Source organism: Scylla paramamosain, chromosome 8 (assembly GCF_035594125.1).
Source record: "Scylla paramamosain isolate STU-SP2022 chromosome 8, ASM3559412v1, whole genome shotgun sequence".
Lineage (NCBI taxonomy): Eukaryota > Metazoa > Arthropoda > Malacostraca > Decapoda > Portunidae > Scylla > Scylla paramamosain.
In genome coordinates, this window is record NC_087158.1 from 26,505,336 (window position 1) to 26,531,250 (window position 25,915).

At 36.2% G+C, this 25,915-nt stretch overlaps 1 protein-coding gene across 6 annotated transcripts; it reads left to right on the top strand.

Annotated features, from left to right (window-relative positions):
- Window positions 1-207: 207 nt before the first annotated feature.
- Window positions 208-25,212, top strand: LOC135103053 (YTH domain-containing family protein 3-like). Of its 6 annotated transcripts, none has more exons than XM_064008975.1 (6): window positions 208-383; window positions 9,520-9,588; window positions 13,418-13,531; window positions 16,270-17,886; window positions 19,071-19,187; window positions 22,634-25,212. In XM_064008975.1, the coding sequence occupies exons 3-6, from the start codon at window positions 13,451-13,453 to the stop codon at window positions 22,841-22,843; spliced, it is 2,025 nt and encodes a 674-aa protein (XP_063865045.1). In that variant the 5' UTR covers window positions 208-383; window positions 9,520-9,588; window positions 13,418-13,450; the 3' UTR covers window positions 22,844-25,212. The 6 variants fall into 6 exon arrangements, with proteins under 6 accessions (XP_063865045.1, XP_063865043.1, XP_063865044.1 ...); XM_064008973.1 differs by having other exon boundaries at window positions 9,520-9,542; XM_064008974.1 differs by having other exon boundaries at window positions 9,520-9,542; window positions 13,436-13,531.
- The last annotated feature ends 703 nt before the right edge of the window (window positions 25,213-25,915 follow it).

A 25,915-nucleotide genomic window follows, 5' to 3' on the forward strand; every position in this document is an offset into this window, starting at 1 on the left:
AGGCGAGTCTCGTGAATGACCTCAGTACTCCCACTCTGTTCCTGCTATAATCATCTGTACTTCCACTCCTCCGTTCCTCTGAATATTTTTAGGATCTGGTATGATTGAAAAGCTGCAGTCAGGAAATAATGTAGGATTAAATCTCTTCTTTTCTGGAACGGAATCTCCTCGCGCCACCTATTGGCAAACTCTTGCGTCTATTTTCCCCGCCGGCTATCGGCTGATATTGAGCCCTCTAACTAACATGGCCGCATGAATTAGTGATAGTGAGAAACTTGTGAGCTGAAAGACAGAAATTTGCATTGTGTGACCGTTCCAAACAAAGAATTTTATGTACGCTGGACATTCTGATATGCAGCGAATGAAAGGACAAGGAACCTCAGGTTGGTTTACTTGGTTCATGCAGTGAAAACCCATCAGCTTCGATAGTTACGGATTTGGTGACTGTCGAGGCTCAAGCCGCTTGTTTTGTGCTTATCAGTAAAAACCCGTGCTTCTCGTGAAGTTTCGAGGAACAAGCAGACGTGGCGAAGGGTGGTGGAGAGAGTAGCATACAGGATAGGGGAGGTGGTCTTGCTAAGTAATGGTGTGTCATGAGGCGGGAGGAGGCAGGCCATTCACCCCCTGCCCCACATACCTCACCTCCCTCACACCTCTCCTCTATGCCCACAGCCACCCCAGCATGTTGTGGTATGACGGCCTACTCACTGCATTAGCGGCAGAAGGTTACGTGTAGTTTTGATTTCTCTCAGATTAGCAATCCAGGTTTTTGTTGTCCTGTGAAGGTGGATGGCGGTGATGTGTCACTGCTGAATAGTGATTAGTGCCAGTGCCACAATTTGGAATGTATGGTCAGGTACTGCATTCGTTTCAACTGTCGGATGGGTTGTCACATTGGATATAAAGTTATATTCAGCCATAATATAGTATTACAGTATACATAAAATATTCATACTGGTGTCCTAATGGTGAAATAGGATTGAAATTGCACTTGAAATAAACTTAACTGCTACATGCTGTGTGATATCATGAAGACATATGATGAATTCATGTATTTATCACCAAATTATGTATTTAAAATATAATCTGCTCCTTAGTATTAGACAGGTACTTTTCAATATGGGTATATGATATTACATAGCATGAAAAAAGATGATTATGCTGAAACTCAACAAAGAAAAACAAAATATATGATTAGTGTTGACATCTGTATTCAGTTACAGAATTAATTTATGTAACAACATTTACACTTTGTAAGTATTGTATTACTATGACAACCAAAAAGCCAGTTCTGGATGGTTATTTTTGGATCAGCATGAATTTGATTATATATATATATATATATATATATATATATATATATATATATATATATATATATATATATATATATATATATATATATATAAAACACACACACACACACACACACACACACACACACACACACACACACACACACACACACACAGGGTACCCCAACAAAATGTATACACTCTTCTACAGCAGATAATTCATACATTTTTTTCTTTTCAGATCTTAATCATATGAATAGATAATGGCATCAAGACTTAGCTTTGAACAAAGGAAATTCATCTTAAAATGCTATTAGAAGTATGAAAACATAGTTGAAGTCCAAAGACTGTATAGAAGAGAGTTTCAGTCAGACCCACCTGATTACCACGTGCGTAATCATCTCTTGAATCATTAATAAGTTTGAAATCTGATGGAACCGTACAGAATGTACATAAGAACCATTCTGGAAGACCACGGACATCAACCAGCCCCAGAAAGCATGAAAGGGTTCTGGAAAGTTTTCGGAGAAGTCCGAAAAAATCTTTGCAGAAAGATTTGAAGAGCATCTGTCCATCGCATTTTAAGATGCTTGAGTTGAAAAAATTATATCGCTACATTAATCCAAGCAATCAATGATGATGATCTAGACAGAAGAATAGTGTATTGTGAATGGTACTTGGCATTTTAATTCAATTTTTTAAAGATTTTGCTATTGCCTGTTTTTTTAATTGATATCCATTTTGGTTGTGACATTGTTGACATTGGGAAGTAATAGAATTAATAACAGCAAGAAACACTTCATTGGGTATTTGATTGAGGATTTTCAGGGCCCTAGTATGTGCAGTTGGGATGGTTAATTGAACCATTTAATTTAACCCCTAAAGGGTGGGTGGCTTCTGTAGTTGATGTAATGTAGAGGGTGAGTGGCATCTATAGTTGACCTGCATTTTATGGGTTTAAGTTAAAATTTCTGCACAAATTTTTGAGCCTGTGAACATCTTTCCCTCACAACAATGTCTCCCTCTGAGCTTCAGTGTCCTTCGAACCATAGTGATGGCTACAGGGGAAAATAATAATTCCTTTTCCTCTGATTCCTCAGACAAGGATAAGCAGTCCTATTTCCTTTAGTGTGTCTACAGAATTACAGATTTAGGCATTTTTAGGAGAGTGATTGAGAGATACTGGTGAGGGAAGCAGATAAAGTAGTGTTGGGGCTTCCCAGCTGGGGCCCCAGCCAAGTCACTGCATGGCACACAACCATCTGAACACAGGCTGAGTAAGGGCTGAAAGTTACTTAATTTCACCACTTGACCACAATGACATCTTATCACCTAGAGGGTTCGGGTTTGTGGGCGACTGAAGAGGAAGGTTTGATAAGTGTGATGCTATTACTGTTTAGCAATTTCCCAATGCAGAATTGAGAAACTGTTGATGGAATATGACCTATTTTTGCTGAATTCTCAAAACTATCCTGGCTGGGAGAGATGTCCATGAGGAATGTTCCTGTCCTCTAGGGGTTAAATGTAGCCACCAACTTTTCCAACTCAGGTGCTTTAAAATGTGATGGACAGATGCTCTTGAAATCCCCACTTCTTGGCTTGCTTGCTGCGAAGATTTTCTGGGAGTTCTCTGAAAACTTTCCAGAGCCCTTTCATGCTTCCTGAGACTGGTTGATGTCTGTAGTCTTCCTGAATGGTTCTTATGTACATTCTTTACAGTTCCATCAGATTCAAACTTATTAATGATTCAAGAGATGGTTATGTGCGTAGGTGTGTCTGGCGGAAACTATACTGTCTTTGGACTTCAACTGTGTTTTCATATTTCCAATAACATTTTAAGATGAATTTCCTTTGTTGAAAGCTAAGTCTTGACACCATTTTCTATTCTTATGGTTAAGATCTGAAAAAAAAAAAGTTATCTGCCGTAGAAGAGTGTATATATTATATAGAGACGCCCTGTGTATATATATATATATATATATATATATATATATATATATATATATATATATATATATATATATATATATATATATATATATATATATATATGTATGTATATATGTATGTATACTGTCTGCTATCAACCTCTGCTCTGCTCTGATCTTTTCCTGACTGAAACACAGGTTTCTGAGGCAACTGAGAGTATCCCCTTCTCTGTTCCCCTCTGCTTTCTCTATCCATATTTTCAGTCCAAAGCTGGACATTGTGTCTATGTGTGCTCTTGTGCCCACACTCTTGAATTTTCCAAATTTTCCTTTATCTGGCTACGACTACAGAGTTGCTCTCAAACTAAATTGATCTGTGTTGAATACCTCTCACCAAAATCCTCTGACTAAAAAATCCTCGACTATTTAACTTCCAGAGTGGAGCACATCCTGATTCTCTTCCCTTTCATGGAGGTCTCCATTCTTGGAGACTTCAATGTTCACCACCAGCTTTGGTTTTCTTCTCCCTTCACAGGTCATCCTGGTGAATTAGCCTTTAACTTTGCTATTCTCCATGACCTAGAGCCATTAGTGTAACATCTTACTCGAATTCTTGACTTTAGAGATATGCCCAACATTTTTTACCTCTAAAATAGGTTACATCATGTTAGGTTAATTATATTTTTTTCTCACATGAGAAAATCATTTTTATTTCAGATGAGGATTAATGCATGTGTTTTATACATATGTATATATACATTTTTTTTTCTGTAATCTATCATATTCTCTTATAATTGAATCCTTTTGAAGGGTAGAGGGTGGGATTAAAATTAATGCTAATGCCCAATTTGCTTTACTTCTGGCAGCTATGCATTGTTTTCTCAGACTGAGATCAGAGCTAACTATAACTCACAAAAAAAAAAGTTTTTATTTCCCTGAACTTACCTGAGCTTTGTTTTTTTATTGTGTATATACTGTAGTGTGGATTTCTCCTACATATGCTAAGTACTTTACATTTGTTAATATAAAAATGCATTTGCCATCTATCTGTCCATTGGTTCATTTTAAGTCAGCATCTGAATCTGTCCTAATTAATCTACCTATCTTTGTGTCATCCACAAATTTACTAACATTACTACTAATTCTAATATCTAGCTCATTAGTATACTGTATAATAAAAATAGTAGTGGCCCTAAAACTAATCCCAGTGACACCCCACTAATTACCTACTTGACGCCACTTGGATTTAGAGCCATTAATTATAACTGTCCTGTCTCATAACCATGAGCTTATCCAAGCTAACACTTGCCAATCTATTCCATGCTCCCTAACCTTTCTCAAGAGCCTTTGATGGGGTACCTTGTCAAATACCTTTCTAAAGTTCAGGCATAGGATTTCATAACTATCCCCATTATCTGCTGTCTCACAGACTTTCATAATATAAGGTTTAATAGATTTAAAAGCTGCACACACACTTTAAAAGTTGCTTCCCCTTTAAACCTCTGTTGTTTTTTAAAGTTTTCCTCTATTTACATTGTCATTTTTGTATTGATTTCAATAAACAATACACCATTGGAAAGAGGTGTGTGTGTGTGTGTGTGTGTGTGTGTGTGTGTGTGTGTGTGTGTGTGTGTGTGTGTGTGTGTGTGTGTGTGTGTTTTTAATTACAATTAGGGGACTATAATTCCACGAATTAACAAAAACCTCTGTCAAAAAAATCATACCACTAAATGAACTGGAAGTTTTAAATTCTACTGTGATGAATAATTTGGAAACTTTACATTGCATATTTGGCAAGTTTTTTCATTGTTGCAGATCATTGGATAAAGTTTATAAGAATGATAATTTTACAAGAAAACACATGTTCCATTTCTATTTTGCACTTGTGTATGGAGCTCTGGATAGAAATGACTGAGGATTATCTTGCCAATAATACTGTTGGCTTGTCAATACTATTGACAAAAATTATGACTACTGTAATTAAGAAATGGTGTGATTCTCTTCTGAAGCTTATGTAAATCAAGAGGTTAGTGTACATTATATATTTCTTTAATAGTGCTATCTCTTAAAGAATGAAGAACAAAGACACCACGAAAAAATTATACAACCTAGGGGTAGCAGGAAAGCCTGTCTTGGTTTATTCTTTGGTGGTCAAGTGAGTGAAGCTCAAAACACCTTGGAATCAAACTTTTTTAGTGACTGAAGAAGACACCTGTGGATACATGACTAAGTAACATATTAAACTGATAGCCTAATGGTCCAGTTAATTTACAAGTAAAATTGCATATTCAACACAAACCTCTTGAAATTTATAAAAGTTGAGAACCAGTCATTCATAAGGGTGGGAACTGGAAGTGTTCAAGGTTTAGGATAAGAATTTGTTTTTTATTAGTAGTAGTTATTTATATATATATATATATATATATATTTTTTTTTATAATATTCATATTTTTGAATACATACTCCTGTATTCGTCATGTCATCATGTTCCCAGTGAAAAAAAAAAAAAAGTATCACCAAACATCAAAGCTTAACTTAACCAGCCACACAGGTAAAATCTTTTTCGTAGAATAAAGCTGCTTTTGTGATAAAATGTCAGCTTCCTCATGTAGTTTTTATTTTAAGATTACTGTATTACACATTGGTTGTGTTTATCAGAAAAACTGTTTGTCCAACCTTGTCATGTTCTAGATGTGAGGAAATCTGACTTTTATTTTGTTTGTATGGTTTGTGCTCAGAATGAAAGTTCAAGAAAGGTGTTCATATGCAGGGAGCATTCCTTGTTTAGCATATTCCTCTGAAACTAATTTGATTCAAAAAAATATATCAACGGAATTTTATTTTTTCTACTTGTTGAAATATTTAACTAATAAAGTGATTATACAGTATTATGAATTACCACACACAAAAAGAATGAATATGTGTAGAGCTGTGTTGGCATGTTTCACCACAAAAATAACTAAAGATTAGCTATATATAGTCACAAAAGATATTCAAATAAACCACATGCAATTCTGTCTTTGTCAGTAGAATTTGCACAGTTTTTCTGTCACTGGTAGTCAGTTACCTTCATGTTTTTACTGATAAAAAAAAAAAAAAAAAACTGAAACCTGCATTAGTTTCCAGAAAATCTCTTTGTAGAATAGAAGGTGCCTGCAAATAAAAGTGCATGTGCCAGTCAGGGGATGAACTCTTCTCAAGTGACTGATCCAGTTTGCCAGACTCCCTCAATGTGGGGCTCAGGGTCTGCTGTAATATAACTTGATTCACTCTTTAACCTTTCTGTCTGCTCTACCTCAGCTAATCAGCTGGGCATTTTCGTGTAATGATTTATCCAGTTCTATCCCTGTCATTCATGCATCTGGCTTTATATATAATTTGCATTCATTTACATAATGATACTCTTGAAGTCCATTATATAACTACTATTTCTACCTTATCTCTCTTGATCTATTACCTTCCAATATCTTCCAGTTCTGCCCCAGGAATCTTGTGAAAAATTTGATGGTGACACACCTACCCTGCACCTACTATGAAGACATCCACACCCAATCCTACTTGTTTAAAGTTTAATCTATATCTATTCTGTGCTCTCAGAATTTTCTAGGATAATAATGTAAAAAAAAAAAAAAACATAAGACAATAAGGGAAGCTTCTAGTAGCCCTCAGGCCTAAAAACAAGTCACTGTAGGAAACACACCTACCTATTTCCCCCTACCAACCTCATCAATAAATATGTTTATTTCTAATTCACTTTATGGAAGTTTATTTTTATACAATTATACATATATATATATGTATGTATTATGTCATCTAAGACATTTTTGATAACATTGAAGCTTGTGTAACATCATTTTATAACCTGTTGTGTGGGATATGTTGTATGCCTGAATATTATTCATTGTATGTATTTGTTGAGTGTTGTAATCTAATTCTCTGTATTAGCTTTTTTCATATAGTTTGCATGTACCAATTGTAAGCTTATTTATTCTAATCTGGACATATGGGAGCCATGGGGATATCACTCCTTCCTATGCATTGAGGTGTTTGGTGCACATGCTGCTATTGCTACAGTAGTACAAATAAACCTCTATCTAAAAGACTTGCCATTCAACACTGTTTTGAACATTATATCAAGTCCAGTAACAAAACAATTATAATGACAACAGTAGTAACATTGATAGTAATAGATTCACATGGTCATTACACCACTATCTCATGCCCCTTTATATTTTAGAACTTCCCTATTTCTATATACTCTGACACATGATCTTAATCTTGAATACCAATACCAGTGCACAGTTTCAGTTGCTGAATTAATTTTCCATTGTGGAAGTTAAACTGGGATTCACATTATTATCATTCTTCTCTGCAAGTGTTTTTTCATTGTGACTGGCTTATTCCAATCCCTCCCTAATACTTTTCCACAGAAAACTGTACAGTGTAAAAATACATTTTTTTTCCTTGGAGAAACATAGATATAAGAAAGGCATCCATTTTTCTCTGTTCACTGAGAAAAACTAGGGATGCCATTCATGCCACAGGACAAAAAGGGGTGGATGTAGTAATGGTCACCAGGCCTGTGCACTCCTGGCCTAAAATGCCTGTGCAAGGATGCTAAGAGCAAGTAATACTGATTTATCTATAATGAGGATATACATGTCTCAAACATGTTGTCTCTATAATTTCTTAGTACTCATACATGTCATGCTTCTTTGTAGGTTCTTGGTACTCTTACATGTTATATCTCTTTGTAACTTCTTTGTACTCTTCTTATTGTGTGGTACCTGCTAGTTGAGTGTCCCAGTTTTGTTGGACCTGTAAGACTTGAACTTTTCCTTGTGTTAGGAAGACAACTGAACTTTTCTATTTCTGATCAAGAAACATGAGGTTCTTGTGTCTCTGAAGAAGGCAGGCATTCTCCATAAATTATAATTCCTAGAGTATGCTGATTCTGTTTTTAGCTAAGAAAGTTTTTCTTCATGTCTTTAATATTTTACTGATATTTTAACTTATATTCCATTTTTGGTCTTCATTACTGTTCATGTTTTTCTTCATTCATGTTTATCTTCATCCACATAGCTAATGAGAGAGAGAGAGAGAGAGAGAGAGAGAGAGAGAGAGAGAGAGAGAGAGAGAGAGAGAGAGAGAGAGAGAGAGAGAGAGAGAGAGAGAGAGAGAGAGAGGCTGAAGACAGTTAGTTAGAAGAGAGGGGTTAATGAGATGAAATGCTTTCTAATTCCACCCTGTTTAAGAGAGCAGTATAGTGAACCTGTATGTATGGAGATAGCAGCTTGGGGCTGTGACTGTTCAGAACACCTAACTTCATAGAAGCAGTTATAGCAAGAGATGAGATGTGAAATTTCCAGTTAACATTATTAGTAAAGGACAGGTCTGAGATGTTCAATGTAGAATAGGGGAACAGTTGAGTGTCACTGAAGAAGAGGAGATAGTTATTTAGATGGTTGTGTTGAATTTTGATAGATGAAGGAATTAGAGGTTTGTGGCATTGAACATCACAGAGTTTGCTCTGCCCAAGTCAGAAATTTTATAAAGATCAGAAGTCAGGCATTCTGTAGCTTCCCTGTGCATATTGTTTAATTCATCTTTACATTGTGTAGTTATTTAGTGTTTTCAATTTGCATTCATTAATCTTGTCCATCTTGTTTTGAGCATTATCGAATTCACCATCTTATTTCTTTTCTCCAGTGTTGTTGGTTTTCGTTAACAGTTTAATTGTTGCTCTTTGTTTTCCTCAGTTTTCATATGCACTCAACTTTTTATGATGAACAAATTGTAGTTCTGTATTCAAACATTATCACAGATTTTGTGAAGTTTTCAACACACTCTTTATCCTTATTACTGAATTATCAATCTTATGGTTGTGATCAATCTGTATGTCCTGTACATGATTAAATTAGTGTGTTTCTGTGGTGATACTAGGCTGTTGTGTACCTTTACTTGCAAATGTTTTCTTCCTTGGCTTTGTCAATTTCCTCAACACCAGTCTTATGTTTCTATATGGGTCTCCTTTCCTTCTCTTCCATCTTGAGAATGTGACATTTCTTAGCATTAAACTCTATCTTCAGATCTTCGTTTCATAAGTATAACTTGTCCAGATCTTCCTGTAATTACCTGAGCAATCATTACTCACAATTTGTTTTATAATTTTGGCATTATCAGTTAATAACTCATTATAGTATACAGGGACAGCCATTGTGTGTGCGTATGTTTGTGTGTGTGTGCACATTAGTAGAGGGAGAGATTTGTAATCTGTGCTCTTCTGTTTCTTTCAGTGCCAAATGGGCCCAAAGATCAGGTAACTTGAGTGGCTTGTTTTGGAACTTCACTCCATCTAAGCTGTGGTAAAGTACAGGGTATCTTTGGTTTTGAGGTGTTTATAATATGTTCTATTTGTATCTAGCAGCAATCTAAGCAGATGAATCTTATGTATGAATTAAGTTATTTGTATAAATGGTTTCCATATACAAGTAAAATCAGGAGTCCACCTTGGTAACATTTTGGCAACATGCATCATGTTAAATTGTTTCACAGGAAACATGTTCAGACCAGTTTAACACAAAGCATCATTGGCATGCAGCAGGTGGTAAAATGTCAGAGGAATCTGACTCATGTGGCAGGATTTATATGCTGATGAGTGTTGCCTGCTTCCCCAGTCATTTCTGTAAGAATTTCATATTAAGGTCATGAAGATGACTTCTTTGTAGGAAAACATGGTTGAGTTCATTGAAGATTAAGATGAATTATAATGCATATACTTGCATCATCACTGCTGTCACCACCACACTATTATTTTGTCTCCATTCCTTTATTTTATTCAGTTACTCCACCTTCACCTCTTTCTGTGCACACTGAGGTGTGTCTCCAAAAGGTGTTTTGGAAGGTCTTTTAGGGACCATGGTGAAAATATGACTATGATGTTAACACTATCGTAGTCATGGCAGGAATGAAAATGAGGGAGAAAGAAAGCTGTGCAGCTGTGGAAATTTACAAAATATACAGGCAATAGGAAATGTACATAGCAGTCACCAAAACACATTAAATTGACAACACTACTGGGCAATAGAGGGAATGCTGGTTTGTGTGGCTGGTGGCCTGTGTGGATGTGTGTGTGTGTGTGTGTGTGTGTGTGTGTGCATGTGTTTAGCAACCTGTGAACAATTTAGTCCACGTACATTTCCCTTCTGGCACCAATCTGTGAATGATGGGATCCATGAATGTTGAATCTGCTAATGTTGAGGGCTGGCTGCATTGCTTTATTATACTTGACATGGCTCCTGTTTGAAAGCTGTATTCAATACATTGTAAAAATCTAGTGTGCTGCATGTTGCCTTGTGTTACCTAAGGAGAATCACTTCTTAAAGATTATCATGATAAAGGATGAGGAAGATTTTTCTGAAAGAATTTTTTGTTGAAAATTTTTGTATTTGGTTATTTATTTGTATTAATAATAATAATAATAAAAATAACAACAATAATAATAATAATAATAATGATAATAATAATAATAATAATAATAATAATAATAATAATAATAATAATAATATTATTATTATTATTATTATTATTATTAATAATATTAATATTATTAATATTATTAATAATATTATTAAAAATATTGAAAATTTTTGTATTTGGTTATTTATTTGTATCAATAATAATAATAATAAAAATAACAACAATAATAATAATAATAATAATGATAATAATAATAATAATAATAATAATAATAATAATAATAATAATAATAATATTATTATTATTATTATTATTATTATTATTATTATTATTATTATTATTATTATTATTATATATTTTTAGTACATGTGTGTATTTCATTGTTCTCACTGATGTCAACCTTTTGAATCATGGTTTAGAGTATGTTTTTACTCATCTTTATGATGTTTCATGGACATAAGTTATTGGAGTCTTGAATCCTATCTCAAGGTAGCTACCAGTTTGATTAGTAGCTGTGCAACTATTTTCACATATCTACAAGGTACCATGCAAAAAGTATTGTAAGTTGAGGATCAGATATAACTTGATAGCATTGATAAGAATTTTAATGTGTCCATAAAGTTCCTCTCAGATATTGACAGTTATGGTTATGATCATTCCTGATCACTCCCAGTCTGTGATCCTGGCCAGACTGCTGACAAGATTGGTGGTAGATCAGCTATGTTTTCTTGCACAGGCAGCAGACCTGGAGTCTTCTGCTAGTACAATGTGTACAGAAAGCTTTGTCGCCAAAGGGCCTAGAACATTTTTTTTTTTTTCTTCATGTTAAGTGAAAGAGGCTCACAACTTCATTCCTTGGAGAGCGTTTGTCTGACATATTTACACCTGCAAGTGGCAACCCCTAAATGCTCTACTGCCTGTGGTTAGCCAGTTGTAGTTGGGCTCAAGCTGCTTGCCTGCAATAGAGATAGGATATATGCTTGCCTGATGCCTCTAGGTGGAGCCAAATGGAGCCTTTATTTTGCTTCCTACTACCCTCTCAACTTGCCCAAAATGGTCACTAGTAAGAATAAATGGAAGGAGGTGGTAACTACACAAGACTGGCCACAATCTCCCATTTATGGCACATCAAACAGAAATACAGCTGAGGACAGTCCAGTGCTTGGTGAGAAGGTTCAAGGATGCCTGGGAGGCAGCTGCAACTGTCTCACTTCCGAAGTTGGGGAGGCCTCATGAAATGACCTTGAAGATCCATGCATTTATTTCCTGGCAAATTTTAAAGGATCCAAAGCTGACAGCTTGGGAATTAAAAGTAAAAAACACTCACTATTACTGGGAGATGTTTCTGTGAGGAGTATCCTGCAAATGCTCCATAATGACTAAGGATACAAGATAATGACTAAGGATACAAGAGTTACTGTACCTGCAAAAAGCTGCTGTTAAATGCACTACAGAAGGACAAAGAACCAAATTTTGCAAGAAATACCTAGCATGCAATGAGCAGAGGAAAACTGTGCTATGGAGTGATGAGGAAACTTTTACTGTCACTGGGAGTTCATCATAAGTGTACTGCAGGGCAGGCAGCGACCCCTTGGATGCTAAGTACACCTCTAAGTTTGTTAAACACCTAGCATCACTTATGGTTTGGGGCTGCTTTACTTATCATGGAGTTGGTGAATTAGTGATTCTTCTTGCAGTTGAAAAAGTGAACCATAACAGTTACTTTGAAATTTTGAGCAATGTGTTGTGTGATTCTCTTGAAGAAACAAAAACAAAACTGTTCATGAAGGATTCTGCCCCTGTGCATGCTGTAAAGTATGTTACACAGTGGTTGACAGACTGTAAGGTTCCTTTTTTTGTGATTGGCTTGGTAACAACCCAGATATCAATCTGATCGAAAACATATGGTCGGAAATGAAGAAACAGCTGCTCAGTATGAACACGTCATTTGTGCTTAAACCTAAGGCTACAGTCAAGCAGCTGTGGGCCAGCTTTTCACCAACTTACCTTGAGAACCTTGCATCAAGTGTCCCTAAACACCTTTAGGAGATTGTAAAGAGGAAGGGTAATGCCAGTAAATACTGATGATTTTGGTAATGCATGTGTTTATAACTTACTCCCTGCCAAACATGAATATTTTTTTTTTTTTTTTTTTGCAGGTGGTAACAAAACTTTCTGCATATAATGTAACTTACTGATAAATTGGTGATTGACTGCTAGTAAACCATTGACATGGATGGATTAGCCACCAATTGATTCCAGGTTTACTGCAGGTAAACTGGTGGTAGACTGGTGGTCTAACTTTGAACATTCTGAAGTTGAATGATGATAGTTTGTGGCTTCTACAATTACCATCAGTGACTGGTGGCTGACCACCATGTGTACAGGGTCTTATGGGTGATCAAGTAATTTTTAACTCACAGCAGGACATCAGAAATGATTGTGACCATAACTGAATGTGTGAGAGGGGCTTAAGCTACAGAAATGTAGTGAAAGCTTTGTTGATGTTTCAGTCATTGATTTATGATTGGAATGTATGCAGACTAATGTAGATGTTCATTAATATGTATTCAATCATGGGAATATAATTACTTTTATCTGCATAATGATATGTAGAAGAGTTCAAAGTAGTTGAGTGCATACTCTGAAAACATATCATATCTCATTCCAATGAAGAAAACTTCCTGATTTTGATGCAGATTAATTTTGGCGCAGAATTACTCATCATTCCAGAGTTATACAAGTCCCATGACATCATCGATGGCCGCGGCAGCTGCTGCACCTGACCCGTATATGTCCTCTTATTACATGACCTCCACCCCTTACCAGGTGAGTCAGCCAGCATATTCTCTCATTTTATCATGAGTGGAGGTGCAGAAGCAGGTTATAAACTCTGAATTTTAAGCTTTAGATTCTAATATGATTAATCTGTTACTATTATTACTATTAATGGCCATGAGTAAAGGTGATATGTAATGGTAGAGGCTGGCAGAACATTTTCAGGTAAATAAGAAAACATTTGAAAAAAATTTGTAAAGGATGTGAAGGAAAGGTGAGGGTAAGGGGAGAGCATATGAATAGAGGATAGGATGTTGATGGAGGAGAATGATGTAGGAAAGATGGGTAGAATGTATTTAGGGATTGCTGAATCTAGAAAAAAATAGGAGGCCTGAGATTTCAGTAGGAATGGAATAAGGAATGGAATGTTGGAATAGTTTAGGAAAGTGACCAATTCATTTTGTAAATCTATATTTATGATTATATTGACTTTGAAATTTTATTGGAAGTCAGGACTGCTTTTTGAGTTAGTGTTTTACTTCACAAATCCACTAATCCCTCACCACTTCCCCTATCCCTTTACAGGGTGTCCCACAAGTTAAGGTACATATTTCGGGATTTGATAGTTCAAGTAATTCTAAATTGAAAATACTCTATACACATATGCTGTGTTTTGCTTTATTTTGTGAGAAATTAACGTGTAAGCTGTGTGTTGTGGGAGCTGCTCATCTGGGCTGGGTGGGTCTCTGCCTGCTTCCTTCCCTCCTCGGCTCACTACATATTTGAGTGGTGCTGTGTGGCATTAAACGATAATTTTTTGTGTACAGTCTTCACATTCAGAGCCTTACAGGAAACAGTTAGCAAGTGACAAATTAAATTTTTGTATGTATCAGTGAAGAAAATGTACATGTAACACAGCTATGCAGTGGTTAAGTGTTACTTTTTAAACATACATGGCAACTCACTGCAACTGTCACATCACCCCCTTGACACTCAACAGTTGATGTCTTGACACCAAAGTGATAGGCCTTGTCAATCAGCTGACTGCCAAAGTGCATCTTTTTGCAACTGTGAAAATGCCTTTCATGTTCATTATCATTATTTGGACATGATATTCATGACATGATATTCATTCTGTGATGTGAGTGCCCGAGCTTTAGCAGCAGAATACAGATGCTGATAATCAAACAGAAGACACCAAGATAGCAGAGTATTCTACAGAGTGTGTTAGCATCTCCAGGAGAGAGGATGGTTCCCCACTTCTGCGGCAAGTGAACATATTGGAGCAGCTCAAGACTGTTGTGTGTATTGTTCAGGTGACAGTACGAAGTCCCACCATCAGCTAGTACAAGAATACAAACACAAATACATAAATTGGCAAAATTCACTGAACATAGCACAATTTTACATCATTTAGAAAGAATTACAATCTAAAGGGACATTTTCAGGAGTGGCAGGAACTCCGGGCTGTCATGAAGCTGGTGAGTTGCCAAATATGTTTAAAAGTAGCACTTAACAACCACTGCATAGCTGTGTTACCTGTACATTTTCTTCATTGACACATAGAAAAAAAAAAGTTATTTGCGGTTTCCTGTAAGGCTTTGACTGCGTAGAATGTACAGAAAAAATTGCCATTCAGTGCCTCGTAGTGCCACTGGAGTACATAATGAGCCAAGAAGGGAAGGAAGGAAGCTGAGGCCCACCCAGTTAAGCGACTTATGCAACACAAAACTTACACATTAGTTTCTTGCAAAATAAAGCAAAACCAAGTGTGTATAGAGTTTTTTTGACTTATAGAATTGCTTGAACTATCAAATCCCGAAGTATGTACCTTAACTTCTGGGACACCCTGTATAACCTCTCTCCCAAATGTTTTTAATTGTACAGTCATGTGCTTCTCTTTAATTGTACTGTCGTACTTTTGCAAGAAATATACTATAGTCTTTGATATAATAGAGTGAGTTGATCAATAATAGGTTTCATTTGTCCACAAAAATTTTTTAAGAGATCAAAATTATACTCACTGAAATCTTTAATTTTCTCTTATGTAATTTTTCATGCAAAATATTGAAAGCACCATCATATACAGGAGTACTTTATGTATGAGAAGACATTTTATTTTAAGCACAACTTCATAATGGCTGGATGTAACAGTTATATAAGTAATGTGGTGTATAAACTGTAGACTTTGATTCCTTAACTTATATACACCATAATTATATTGATGTTGTGTTTAATAAACACTGCTTCATCCATGGATGAATTCATCTAACTTTAGTTGTTGAGCCAAGTTAAGAAATATAACTATTTCTTATTGAAGGTTGAGTTTCACTCAGACTGTGAGTGAGTGGGGAGTAGGGGCCCTACCAGGATAACACAGAGGTCTCACAAATTCTTTCCCTGAATAGACTGTAGTAAGATTGATAATTGTATGCTTCATGAACAACTTGGTATAGATTAACTGGGTGAATTGTTGATAAGTATGAACGTTTGTCTTACGAGTTTATGTCTTCAAGTGTAGTAGGCAAGATAAAGTGTTGATTATAGTGATTGGAGAGGATAAAGAGGGTTATTTATAATGAGTAGTGCAGTTTTAGATGAAGAAGAGCTGGTTCCAGAAATCTATATATTAGTTATAGAATTAAAGAATATTTAGAATTCCTGGATAAATATTGTGGTTAGATGTAGGTTGCATTCTGGTAATTTTGTTTATTACTTTATTATTATAATAAAATATTTTATATTTTCTCATAGTAATACAAGATTTGTTATGGTTTGTTTACTTTCAGGCATTTGGAGTTGGTGATGGCACTTGGAGCAATGGAGGTGACCATATGCAAACTTTTCTCGGAGGATATGGTGGACAAATGGGATATGACTCACACAGTGCTATTGATGGCATGTTTGGTAGCGGCAGTTTTGGTGGATTCAACCCTCCCGGCTTTAACTATGGATTTCATGGGAATGGTGACTACAGCGCTTGGGGAGGATCTGATGTACGAGGGGGAAACAAGCCTTATGATGACTACTACCAGCGGGACACCCTCTATGCTGATGACCGTGTGAAAGCTCTTGACCAGGGTGTTCAAGGACTTGCTATTACTGATCCCAAGACTGGTCAAGACCTCCCTAGAGAGGCTGGATCAGGAATTGGAAAAAATGGGGCTACCAATGGAAACTCTGGAGTTGAGGTTAAATCTAATGGAGGGAGTAGTCCTGGTGGGGATGCATCAGTTGGCCTGGGTCAAACTAAAAAGGGTATGTCCTGGGCTAGCATTGCATCTCAGCCAGCTAAGCCCCAGCCAAAGGGACGCCGTGATAAAACATCCATGTCTTCTATTGTGCCTGGTCGCCATATGGACATTGGGACATGGGAGGGCAAGAATGGAAGTGGACCAAAGCCAGTTGCTCCACCACCAGTGCCACGGCCAGCCTGGGAGGCTCCAAGGGGAGGGTCTCGTTCCACCACCTCCACATCATACTCTACACCACCACCCCGAACCCCACCCCAGGTGCCTCCTCCCCAGCAGGTACAGCAACCAGGACCACAGCAGCAGGGTGTTCCACAACAGGAGAATCCTTCAATGCAGACAATACAGACATCTCCCCAGCAGCACCAGCAGAACCCACACCAGCAGCATATCCATCAACAGCATGTGCATCAGCAGCACTTGCACCAGCAGCAGCAGCAGCATCCTCAGTTGCAGCAGCAGCTGCCATCACCACCCCAGCAGCAACAGCAGCAGCAGCAACAGCAGCAGCAGCAGCAACAACAGCAGCAGCAACAGCAGCAGAACCCTCCACCCCCATTACTTCAGAGTGGGGCCATGCATGCTCCTATGGAGCTGCCACCCTCTCCCCAGAGTGGCCCCCCAGTGCCAGTGTCACAGCGCCCTCCCCTGGCCCATGTTCCAGGTCAGATCCCACAAGAGCTGCAGCCAGATAACCCAACTCTTGAGGGACTTCGTATGCGTAATGACTACAACCCAAAGGACTTTGACCTTAATGCTAAAAATTCCCGTTTCTTTGTGATTAAGTCATATTCTGAGGATGACATTCATCGTTCTATCAAATATGAAATTTGGTGCTCAACAGAACATGGTAATAAGCGGTTAGATGCTGCATTCCGTGAACGAGAAGGCAAGGGTCCTGTGTACCTTTTCTTCTCAGTTAATGGATCGGGGCATTTTTGTGGTTTGGCTCAGATGACTTCAATAGTGGACTACAATTCATCATCATCAGTGTGGGCTCAAGATAAATGGAAAGGACAGTTTCGTGTCAAGTGGATTTATGTAAAGGATGTTCCTAACAATCAACTGCGCCATATAAGACTGGAGAACAATGAAAACAAGCCTGTCACCAACTCACGTGACACACAGGAGGTACCCTATGAGAAGGGCAAACAGGTCAGTGTTGTAGTCTCTCTCTCTCTCTCTCTCTCTCTCTCTCTCTCTCTCTCTCTCTCTCTCTCTCTCTCTCTCTCTCTCTCTCTCTCTCTCTCTCTCTGTTTTTATGGTTTCAGAATGTTTTTTGTATGAACTTCATAACATTTAAGAGTTAACAGTGGAACCTCAGTTCGTTCCTGAATGGTGTTCAAAATCTGAAATATTCAAAACTTTCCCCCATAGCAATAAGTGTAAAATGGATTAGTCCATTCCCAGATGCCAGATGATTGCATTTTTAAACTTTTAGAACTGTAGTTTGTGCATAAAATTATAAACTGTTTTCATTATATGAGTGCAAAAATCCGATGATAGGAGAATCAGTTTGGGGTGAGTAAAATGAAGGCCAGGTGGGAGACTTCTAGCTTAGTCACCACAACAAATGCAGTTTCCACCAGTTTCTCTCAAGTCTCATAGAGAGTGGGGACTACTCAGCTGGGGAGTGGTGTGGAGTATGGCATGGATGTGGACTGAACAAGAGTTGCGGCAAACATGTACACTGCGATCACATGTGCTAGCTTCTGCATAGCTTGTTTGAGAACTGAATTATGGTATGGCAGCTGAAGTAATTTTGTTCAAAATTTTGTTTGAAAACTAATTTGTTTGAAATGGGAGGAGTTCAGTGACTGAGGTTCCACTGTATTTTCACTTAGGAAAGCAGGTTCCATGTATGTTTTTTCACCACATGAAGCAGGTCATGTGTTTGTGTGTGTCACCTGTAATATCCTGATAGCATATACCATAACAATTGAGAGTTGACTGGTTCACATGGACATACTCAGTTACCTAAAGTACTCACTAGTATTAAGTATAAATACAATTGACCATTAATTTTGCAGAACTAACATGCTTACCAGTATTAGATACAGTTGAAAGTAGTTGGGCCTTCATTCCACAGACCTCAGTTTTCAGGATTTTAGATTTTGTCAATGATTTTGGATGATTGAAATTTTATTACAGTATATAGGAAAGTCTTTATATGAATAATTGGGTTCTCTCATTAGTACATGTACAGCAGGTTTACATACAGTGAACTGCAGAACCTATGGGTAAATGGGAGTTCTTAACTGCACAAAAGTTTACTCTCAAACTATCTTGAATATGATGCTTTAACCATGTGTATTTATATGTATGATTTTTACAAACAGGTGCTGAAGATTATCAACCAATATCGTCACACTACATCCATATTTGATGACTTTTCTCATTATGAGAAGCGTCAGGAAGAGACAGAAACCCGTAGGCATCCAGGAAATTCATATAAGGTGAGGAATATATGAATGTTTAAAACTAACATTGTATGCATAAAAGTTTCTCATCTGATGTATTTACTTATTTATTTGTATTTTTAACATTATAAGTAAATTATTTTGTTAAATTAAGATGGTAGAATGTGTGTTGGTGATCATTCTGTATTATGATCGCTAGCTGTTGTATATAACTGTTATTGTTTTAACCAACATTGTCTTAAGACAGGTCATAAAGATAAAATGTGCTGCATTTGAAGTAGAAGTCTTTGAGTTGTCACTTTTTGTTAGCATATTTTGTACATGTATTTTACGGTTATTTTGTTGAAGAAAATAAGCATTTTATCATGACCACATAGGAAGCAGGTAAACTTCTAAACTTGTTTTCAGAAAGAAAAAAACATGTGTATGTTGTATGCCAGCATTACTCAAATGCTATTTATGAAAACAGCATTATTTAACTATTATCATACCATGTGTAATGGAGACTATTTTCAGTATTTAAAAGTTCAACATGAACACTGTTCAGATAGTGTACATCGTAAGAATCATTAAGCAATACATACCATGTAGTGTAATTTTAGGCTGTACTGAAATTTAGGCCTAGGGGATCAATCCGACAACTCAATATTTTTGAAAGTAGTGGATGATGTATGCAAAATATTTGGCTAAATTTAGGTGTTGTTAGATATTTACTGTAAAGGTGGGAAATTACGTTACCATTAAAAACTTCAGGGGCTCAATTTGTTAGATAAAACAATAATGATGATAATAATAATAATAATAATAATAATAATAATAATAATAATAATAATAATAATAATGATAATAATGATAATAATAATTTACAAGAGAATTTAAGGGAAGAAAAGTTTATACTGCACTCATGGACCTTCAAAAAGCATATGGCAAAGTTCATTAGATAGCAGTATTAGATGTAATGAAGGTGTATAGTGTGGATGGGTTATTGAATGTAGGCATCTACCAGTTATTGAAGAAATAAATTAAAGATCTAAAATTAAAGGATATAAGGCAGGCTTGACACTAAGTAAGTGGCTCTTTGAGATTAAGGTTCAAACCAAGACTAAACAAACTGCTACTGTAAGTAGCTCAGAAGTGGCTTACATGGCAAGCTAGAATGCAGTTTAGAATTAAAGTTCTGGTTTGTCAGTAAACACTCTTGGCTCATTTAGATGTGGGAAGCATTACTGAATGTTATTATTTATTTATTACATTTTTTTTACTCCCATTTATATATTTAAGCTCACCATTGTTGTCTTTATGTATTTATTTACTTATTTAATTAATTAATTAATTAATTATTTATTTATTTATTTATTTATTTATTTATTTATTTATTTATTTATTTATTTATTACCCAGACAGTGAGTGGTTAAATGGTGAAAGCAATTAAAATGTTTTGAGACAAGGGCACAGAGTATAGGTAGGTGTTTTGCCTACCTTCACAACTCTCATGTAATGTTACCGAATTTTTCTGCCTTGTTCCATCAGAGTAGAGAAAATGCAGCATAGTTAGTACAGTTGTGATTGATTTAATTGAGAATAAAATACATAAATAAGTAAAAGCCTTAACTTTCAGGTATTAAAAGAACTTTTTTCGGGTGCAAGGCCCCACTATATATTGATTTGTTCATGAATCTGGTGAATGAAGGTGGCTTTATAAATTGACATATACTGCAGTTAGAAGGTCAATAATTCAGAGGATCTTTAACAATTCAAATACCAAAGTAAAGGTGAATAGAGTAGTTTTAAGATAGAGATTGGTTAGTAGATATTATTATTAAAGAACTTGTGTGATTTATATGTAGCATGTTTCTTGGGATTCAAAATGTATAGCAAATTTGTTGAAGTAAGCCATGTTTTGTTGCAGGTTTATGAGATGAGCAGATGTTTACTGAGAAACAGCATGAAAACTTATGAAAATTATATATATATATATATATATATATATATAGAGAGAGAGAGAGAGAGAGAGAGAGAGAGAGAGAGAGAGAGAGAGAGAGAGAGAGAGAGAGAGAGAGAGAATAGGCAAAAAGGAGTAATATTTCCACTTTAGGATGTGTTCATATTGATAAAATTATATATCCCTCCTCCTGTTGCATTATCTCAGACTAGTAAAGAAGTTATATTTGCAGTTACATCCTTCATATACTAGTAGGATGATGTTTCATATGTTTACAAGTAATGTTATTTGTAAGGAATTTTGCATCTGTTGGTTTGTATGAGACTGCTATAAAAACTTGTTGCATATATAGAAAATCAATATGTAGCATGAAAATGGAAAGGCAGGCATGAATAGTGAAGTTTATGTAGATAGTGAGAACTGTTTGATGGGTTTTGGATAATAATGTCACATTTCATATCGGTATTGTATAAGTATGGAGAGTATGTGTGATATGTGATGTTAGCAAATGTCATGCTATTTGTATAATATTCTGAAGAATTTTGAGTCGGGTTAGAAGAAAACTGTAATGATAAATCATGAAGGGTTTTGGTATTATGATATAATGAATGAGTGTTCAGTGGTTTACAGTTAATTGTCTGACACATTTCACTGGGCAAATTGTTATCTTTTAACCTAACTATGTTTTTCCCTTGTATAATCTTAACTTTTACTGTGCTCAGTGTTGGAAGACAGCTATAAGGGTAGTATGATCCAAAAGCCTATATTTACAAGAAGCTTTATCTATTGTCTCTTGACCTTTTGTTTTCTTCATGAACATTCCTCAGGATGGCTGACCATAGCAGAAAAGCATCCATCTCTGCATACCTCCAAACACTATCTCTAAGCTTTCATCCACTACCTGCAATTCTTTCATTACCTTGTCTCTCCACGTTCCTACTAGAATCTTGTTTAATCTTCCACTAATTCTACACTTTTCATCTTTTCAGTATTGCCAAACCACCTGTAATTATAATTTTTTTTATTTATTTATTTATTTATTTATTTATTTATTTACTTTTTTTTTGCCTTGTCCACCATTCCATTTGCACAGGTCCCCATGTCTCATATTTTGAAATATTCAAGTAAAACCTCAATTAATCTCTAGTAAGGAATAAGACTTGAAAATTATAAGTGATCAGATCAAATAACTTTTTAAACCTGTTCTTAATATAGTCATGTTCTTCACAAAGAATTATTGCATGAAATTCTTGCGTAAAAACTTTTTGCATATCTTCTTTTCTTTACTTTTGCAATAATGCCGTTGATCTGTAAAATGGTTTTATTTTCTAGAAATGAATTAGTGCATAAGTGTAGGATGAGATAAGGAAACTTTATGACATTGAAGATTTTTTCTTTTTGATCAAATTTGTCAAGTGTTCATTGAATGATGTTGATGTAAGTATAAATGGCTGAATGTAACATTATGTTTGTATGGTGCTTTCCCTCAGATCATAAATGGTTACTAGTTATATAACATTAAAAATTGTGTCTTATGCAGGAAATGGATCGGGATGACCGCAGAGGCGATCACCGTGATCACCGAGACCACCCAAGAGACCATCGTGATCATCGGGACAGCCGAGACCACTATCATCGTGATCATAGGGATCAGCGTGACCATCGTGACCACCACCGTGGGGGAATGGGTGGTGGCAGGGGCCGAGGAGGGCACCATCACCCTCACCACCGTGGTGGAATGCGTAATTAAGTAGAAAAAGCTGGTCCAAAGTGAATACCAATTCCTCCTTGGGGTAGAGTTTGTCAGACTATAATCTAAAGCACATTATTGTGGTGGATGAACTTCACTAGAAATTCCACAATACATATGGACCATTGGCTCATTTGAAAGACAAGTAGGGCAGTCTTACTGGAAAGTTCTGTTTTAAAGAGACTAAGCTGACATGTGTTAAACAGTGAATGGGCTGCTGTTCTGGATCCTACGAACTAAGTGACTGCTTGGTGGATAATGGACCAAAGAGGCTTGGTAGCATCCACCTCAAGCCTCATGGAAACTAGTGGTTATGGTGTAATCAGAAACCGTAATGCTTTATACAACACATAATTTGCCCTACTGTCCAGCCAATAGTACTGCTCTGCAATTGTGAGAAGTGTAGCAGTGCACTGAAACACTGTTTTCGTCCACTGATCAAGTTTAGACAGGCACCCATTAGCACCAAACTACACCAGCCTGTTTGTCAGCTTCAGTGATATCACAAAATGATGATCCTTGTCACGAAAGATTTGTTTTCCAGAAGAACACTTGGCATCAAGAACTGCAAAGAACATGCCATCGTCATTGTTATCCTTTTGTTTTTCACTGTTGTGGTTAGGGGAAAGGAACACAATCTATAAATATATAAATATATATATTTAATCTAATTCTCCTATAAACGTACAACTGCAACTTAATTTGGAGGGCCTGATGACTGACAGACCCACATGGGGGACCTGAGAGCTACCAAGCAAAATACAAAAATTGGGGCCTCCAACAGCCTCATTCAGTCATGTAACAATTGAACAACAATAATTTCTGCCTGTGATTGGATACTATAAAAGTGTTATTTTTATTCACCCATTTACAGAGAAGTTGGAAAGTGTACAGTGAAAGTAGTGTGTGTGATGATGTTCTTCAAGACATGGGCTTGGAAAACCAATTTGTGAAGAGGACAGGCAATGGACTACTTTTGAAGATTAGTATCATTGGCATGGGGCTTTAGAGGAAAGTGATGGAAAAAGTGAAAAGTACTTTGGTGTTTATTTCTTAGTGCCTGAGAGTATGGTATTGTGTAGTTTAAAAGTGATATTGTAAATGATATTGAATATAGTAAAACCTTGAACCACCTCAGACTCAACTTGGTTTGTCTCAGCAGTGCCTCAATTAACTGAAATAACTGTAGTTGTTAGTGTTCACATTTACTATCATCTAATAAATAAAGTAAACAGTGTTATGGTTCAATGGAATCATTTCTTCAAATGAACTTGCTTCAAACCAATCATATAATGTGAATGGTGTAAATTAAGAAAAGCAACTATAGTGACCTTGTTATCATGAAAGTGTTTAGTAGTGTTAATCAAGAACATGAACTATGACAGGCCAATGATATTCTTATGGTTATAAAACAGTTAGAATGAAGTTCAAAAGTTGGTAAATGCTTGATGCTGTTGTGAAGGTCACTTTTGCTTGGAATGCTGGCATGCATCAAGACCACCTACCATTGTGTCTCTTGACCTTGACCTTGCTGTGCTCAGTCCAGAGAAGCTGTAAGCACCACTTTAGCTATGGTCTGGCTCTGTTTGGCTGCCTCTTGATTGTCAGGGATGTGTCAGGGATTTAGCTTTAGAGGGAACAGCTTGCAGAGCAGATATACCATTTACATAATATCTCTGTCCATGCAATAGTGGCACTTACAGTTTATATGGTTTGGGCACATATGGCTATTCTTGCCTTATTTTTTTTAAGTTGACACTTACGAATAATTTTAAAAGTTATGGCAATTTTGGCCACTTGTTTTGTGTATGTTATTTACTGTAGCATGGTGTTTAACCTAAATGATCACATCAAAAAATTTTATTAATTGAAGTATGCCTGGAAGTCTAAATGATCTTACCCTCCTAGCAGTATTTTTGATGAATAAATGATCAGTAGACTGCCATAGACTTCCATATCACATTTTCTTCTATCTCTCGGACATATGATATATGCATCGTATGATGTGTGAATTTGAGCTTTCCGATTAGTAATTTACATTGGAAGTCTGATGCACGTCTCTTTGGGAAGAATGTTTTAAGTAGCAGGTGAAAACTGTTACTATCATCTGGGGAACTCCACCATGCTGCAAAATATTTTTCTGACTATTATATATTAGCTGAACACATTTTTAGATTTCAAAGAGAAGTGGTTGTAATGATGCATGTGGTGTAGAGTAGCTCCCAAGATGGTGGTAGCTGGCCCTGCTAGTGTGTGGTTTTCTCCTACTCTTTGTCCATATAACCAGTAGCTTTACTGTGGGTGCCTGTGCGTGGGTTTTATTGGTATTTTATGTATTACCATCATTAAAACTGAGAACTTCTCAGCAATCTCTGTATATTTTTTCTTGTACACAGATGTTCAGTTGACTAGATGACCATTATAGTTCATGTATCGGCTTATAGCTTCATTTATAACATGTCAGCATTAGTAACTGCCTATAATTTTAGAAGTGGCACTGTCTGCTCTGCCCCTCAGTAATATTCAAAGGTGTAAGGAATGTTATTTGTTACAGACACAAGATGATTAAAGTTTTTGAGGGTTTACAACACCAAACTCAGTCATGTTTAACTGGCAGGTAAGGTTGTTGGATCTACTGTTGTTGGACAAACTAATTATGTGCATGATTATCATAGTCTCTGTGTAGTTGTGTATGTATGAAACATTTATTGTTATGCTGGCTAAATCATCATGGTATGATAGTTTTACAGTCTGGTATTTATAAGTGATTTCATACAGTTATGGACTAAATAAAAGTTTGCTTTATAGTATTTATTATTATGATTTTTATCAATAGAGTTCAGTTTGCAGTGGACATCAGTTATGTTACACTCTGGTTTTAGGTAAATGTAGCATATTTCAGATGTTGTATACCTTTATTTAGGAAAACAGTTTTGCCTTAGTTAACAGTGTATAGTATGAGAGTGCTAGTAATAGATGTAGTCAACAATAGTGTCCAAGGTCGAGAACGAATCTGTATTCTGAATCATAAATTGGATTTGTGTAATATGGCATCGAGCTGCTCAATTTTTA

What these genes read in the sequence shown, in the direction of transcription:
- LOC135103053 (XM_064008971.1), top strand. Translation starts at nt 594, where the DNA reads ATGAGGCGGGAGGAGGCAGGCCATTCACCCCCTGCCCCACATACCTCA. An exon ending in AGCCACCCCAGCATGTTGTG is followed by an intron (nt 691 to 9,519) that starts GTATGACGGCCT and finishes TGTTTCTTTCAG; the next exon opens with TGCCAAATGGGCCCAAAGAT. An exon ending in CCTATGAGAAGGGCAAACAG is followed by an intron (nt 17,887 to 19,070) that starts GTCAGTGTTGTA and finishes TTTTACAAACAG; the next exon opens with GTGCTGAAGATTATCAACCA.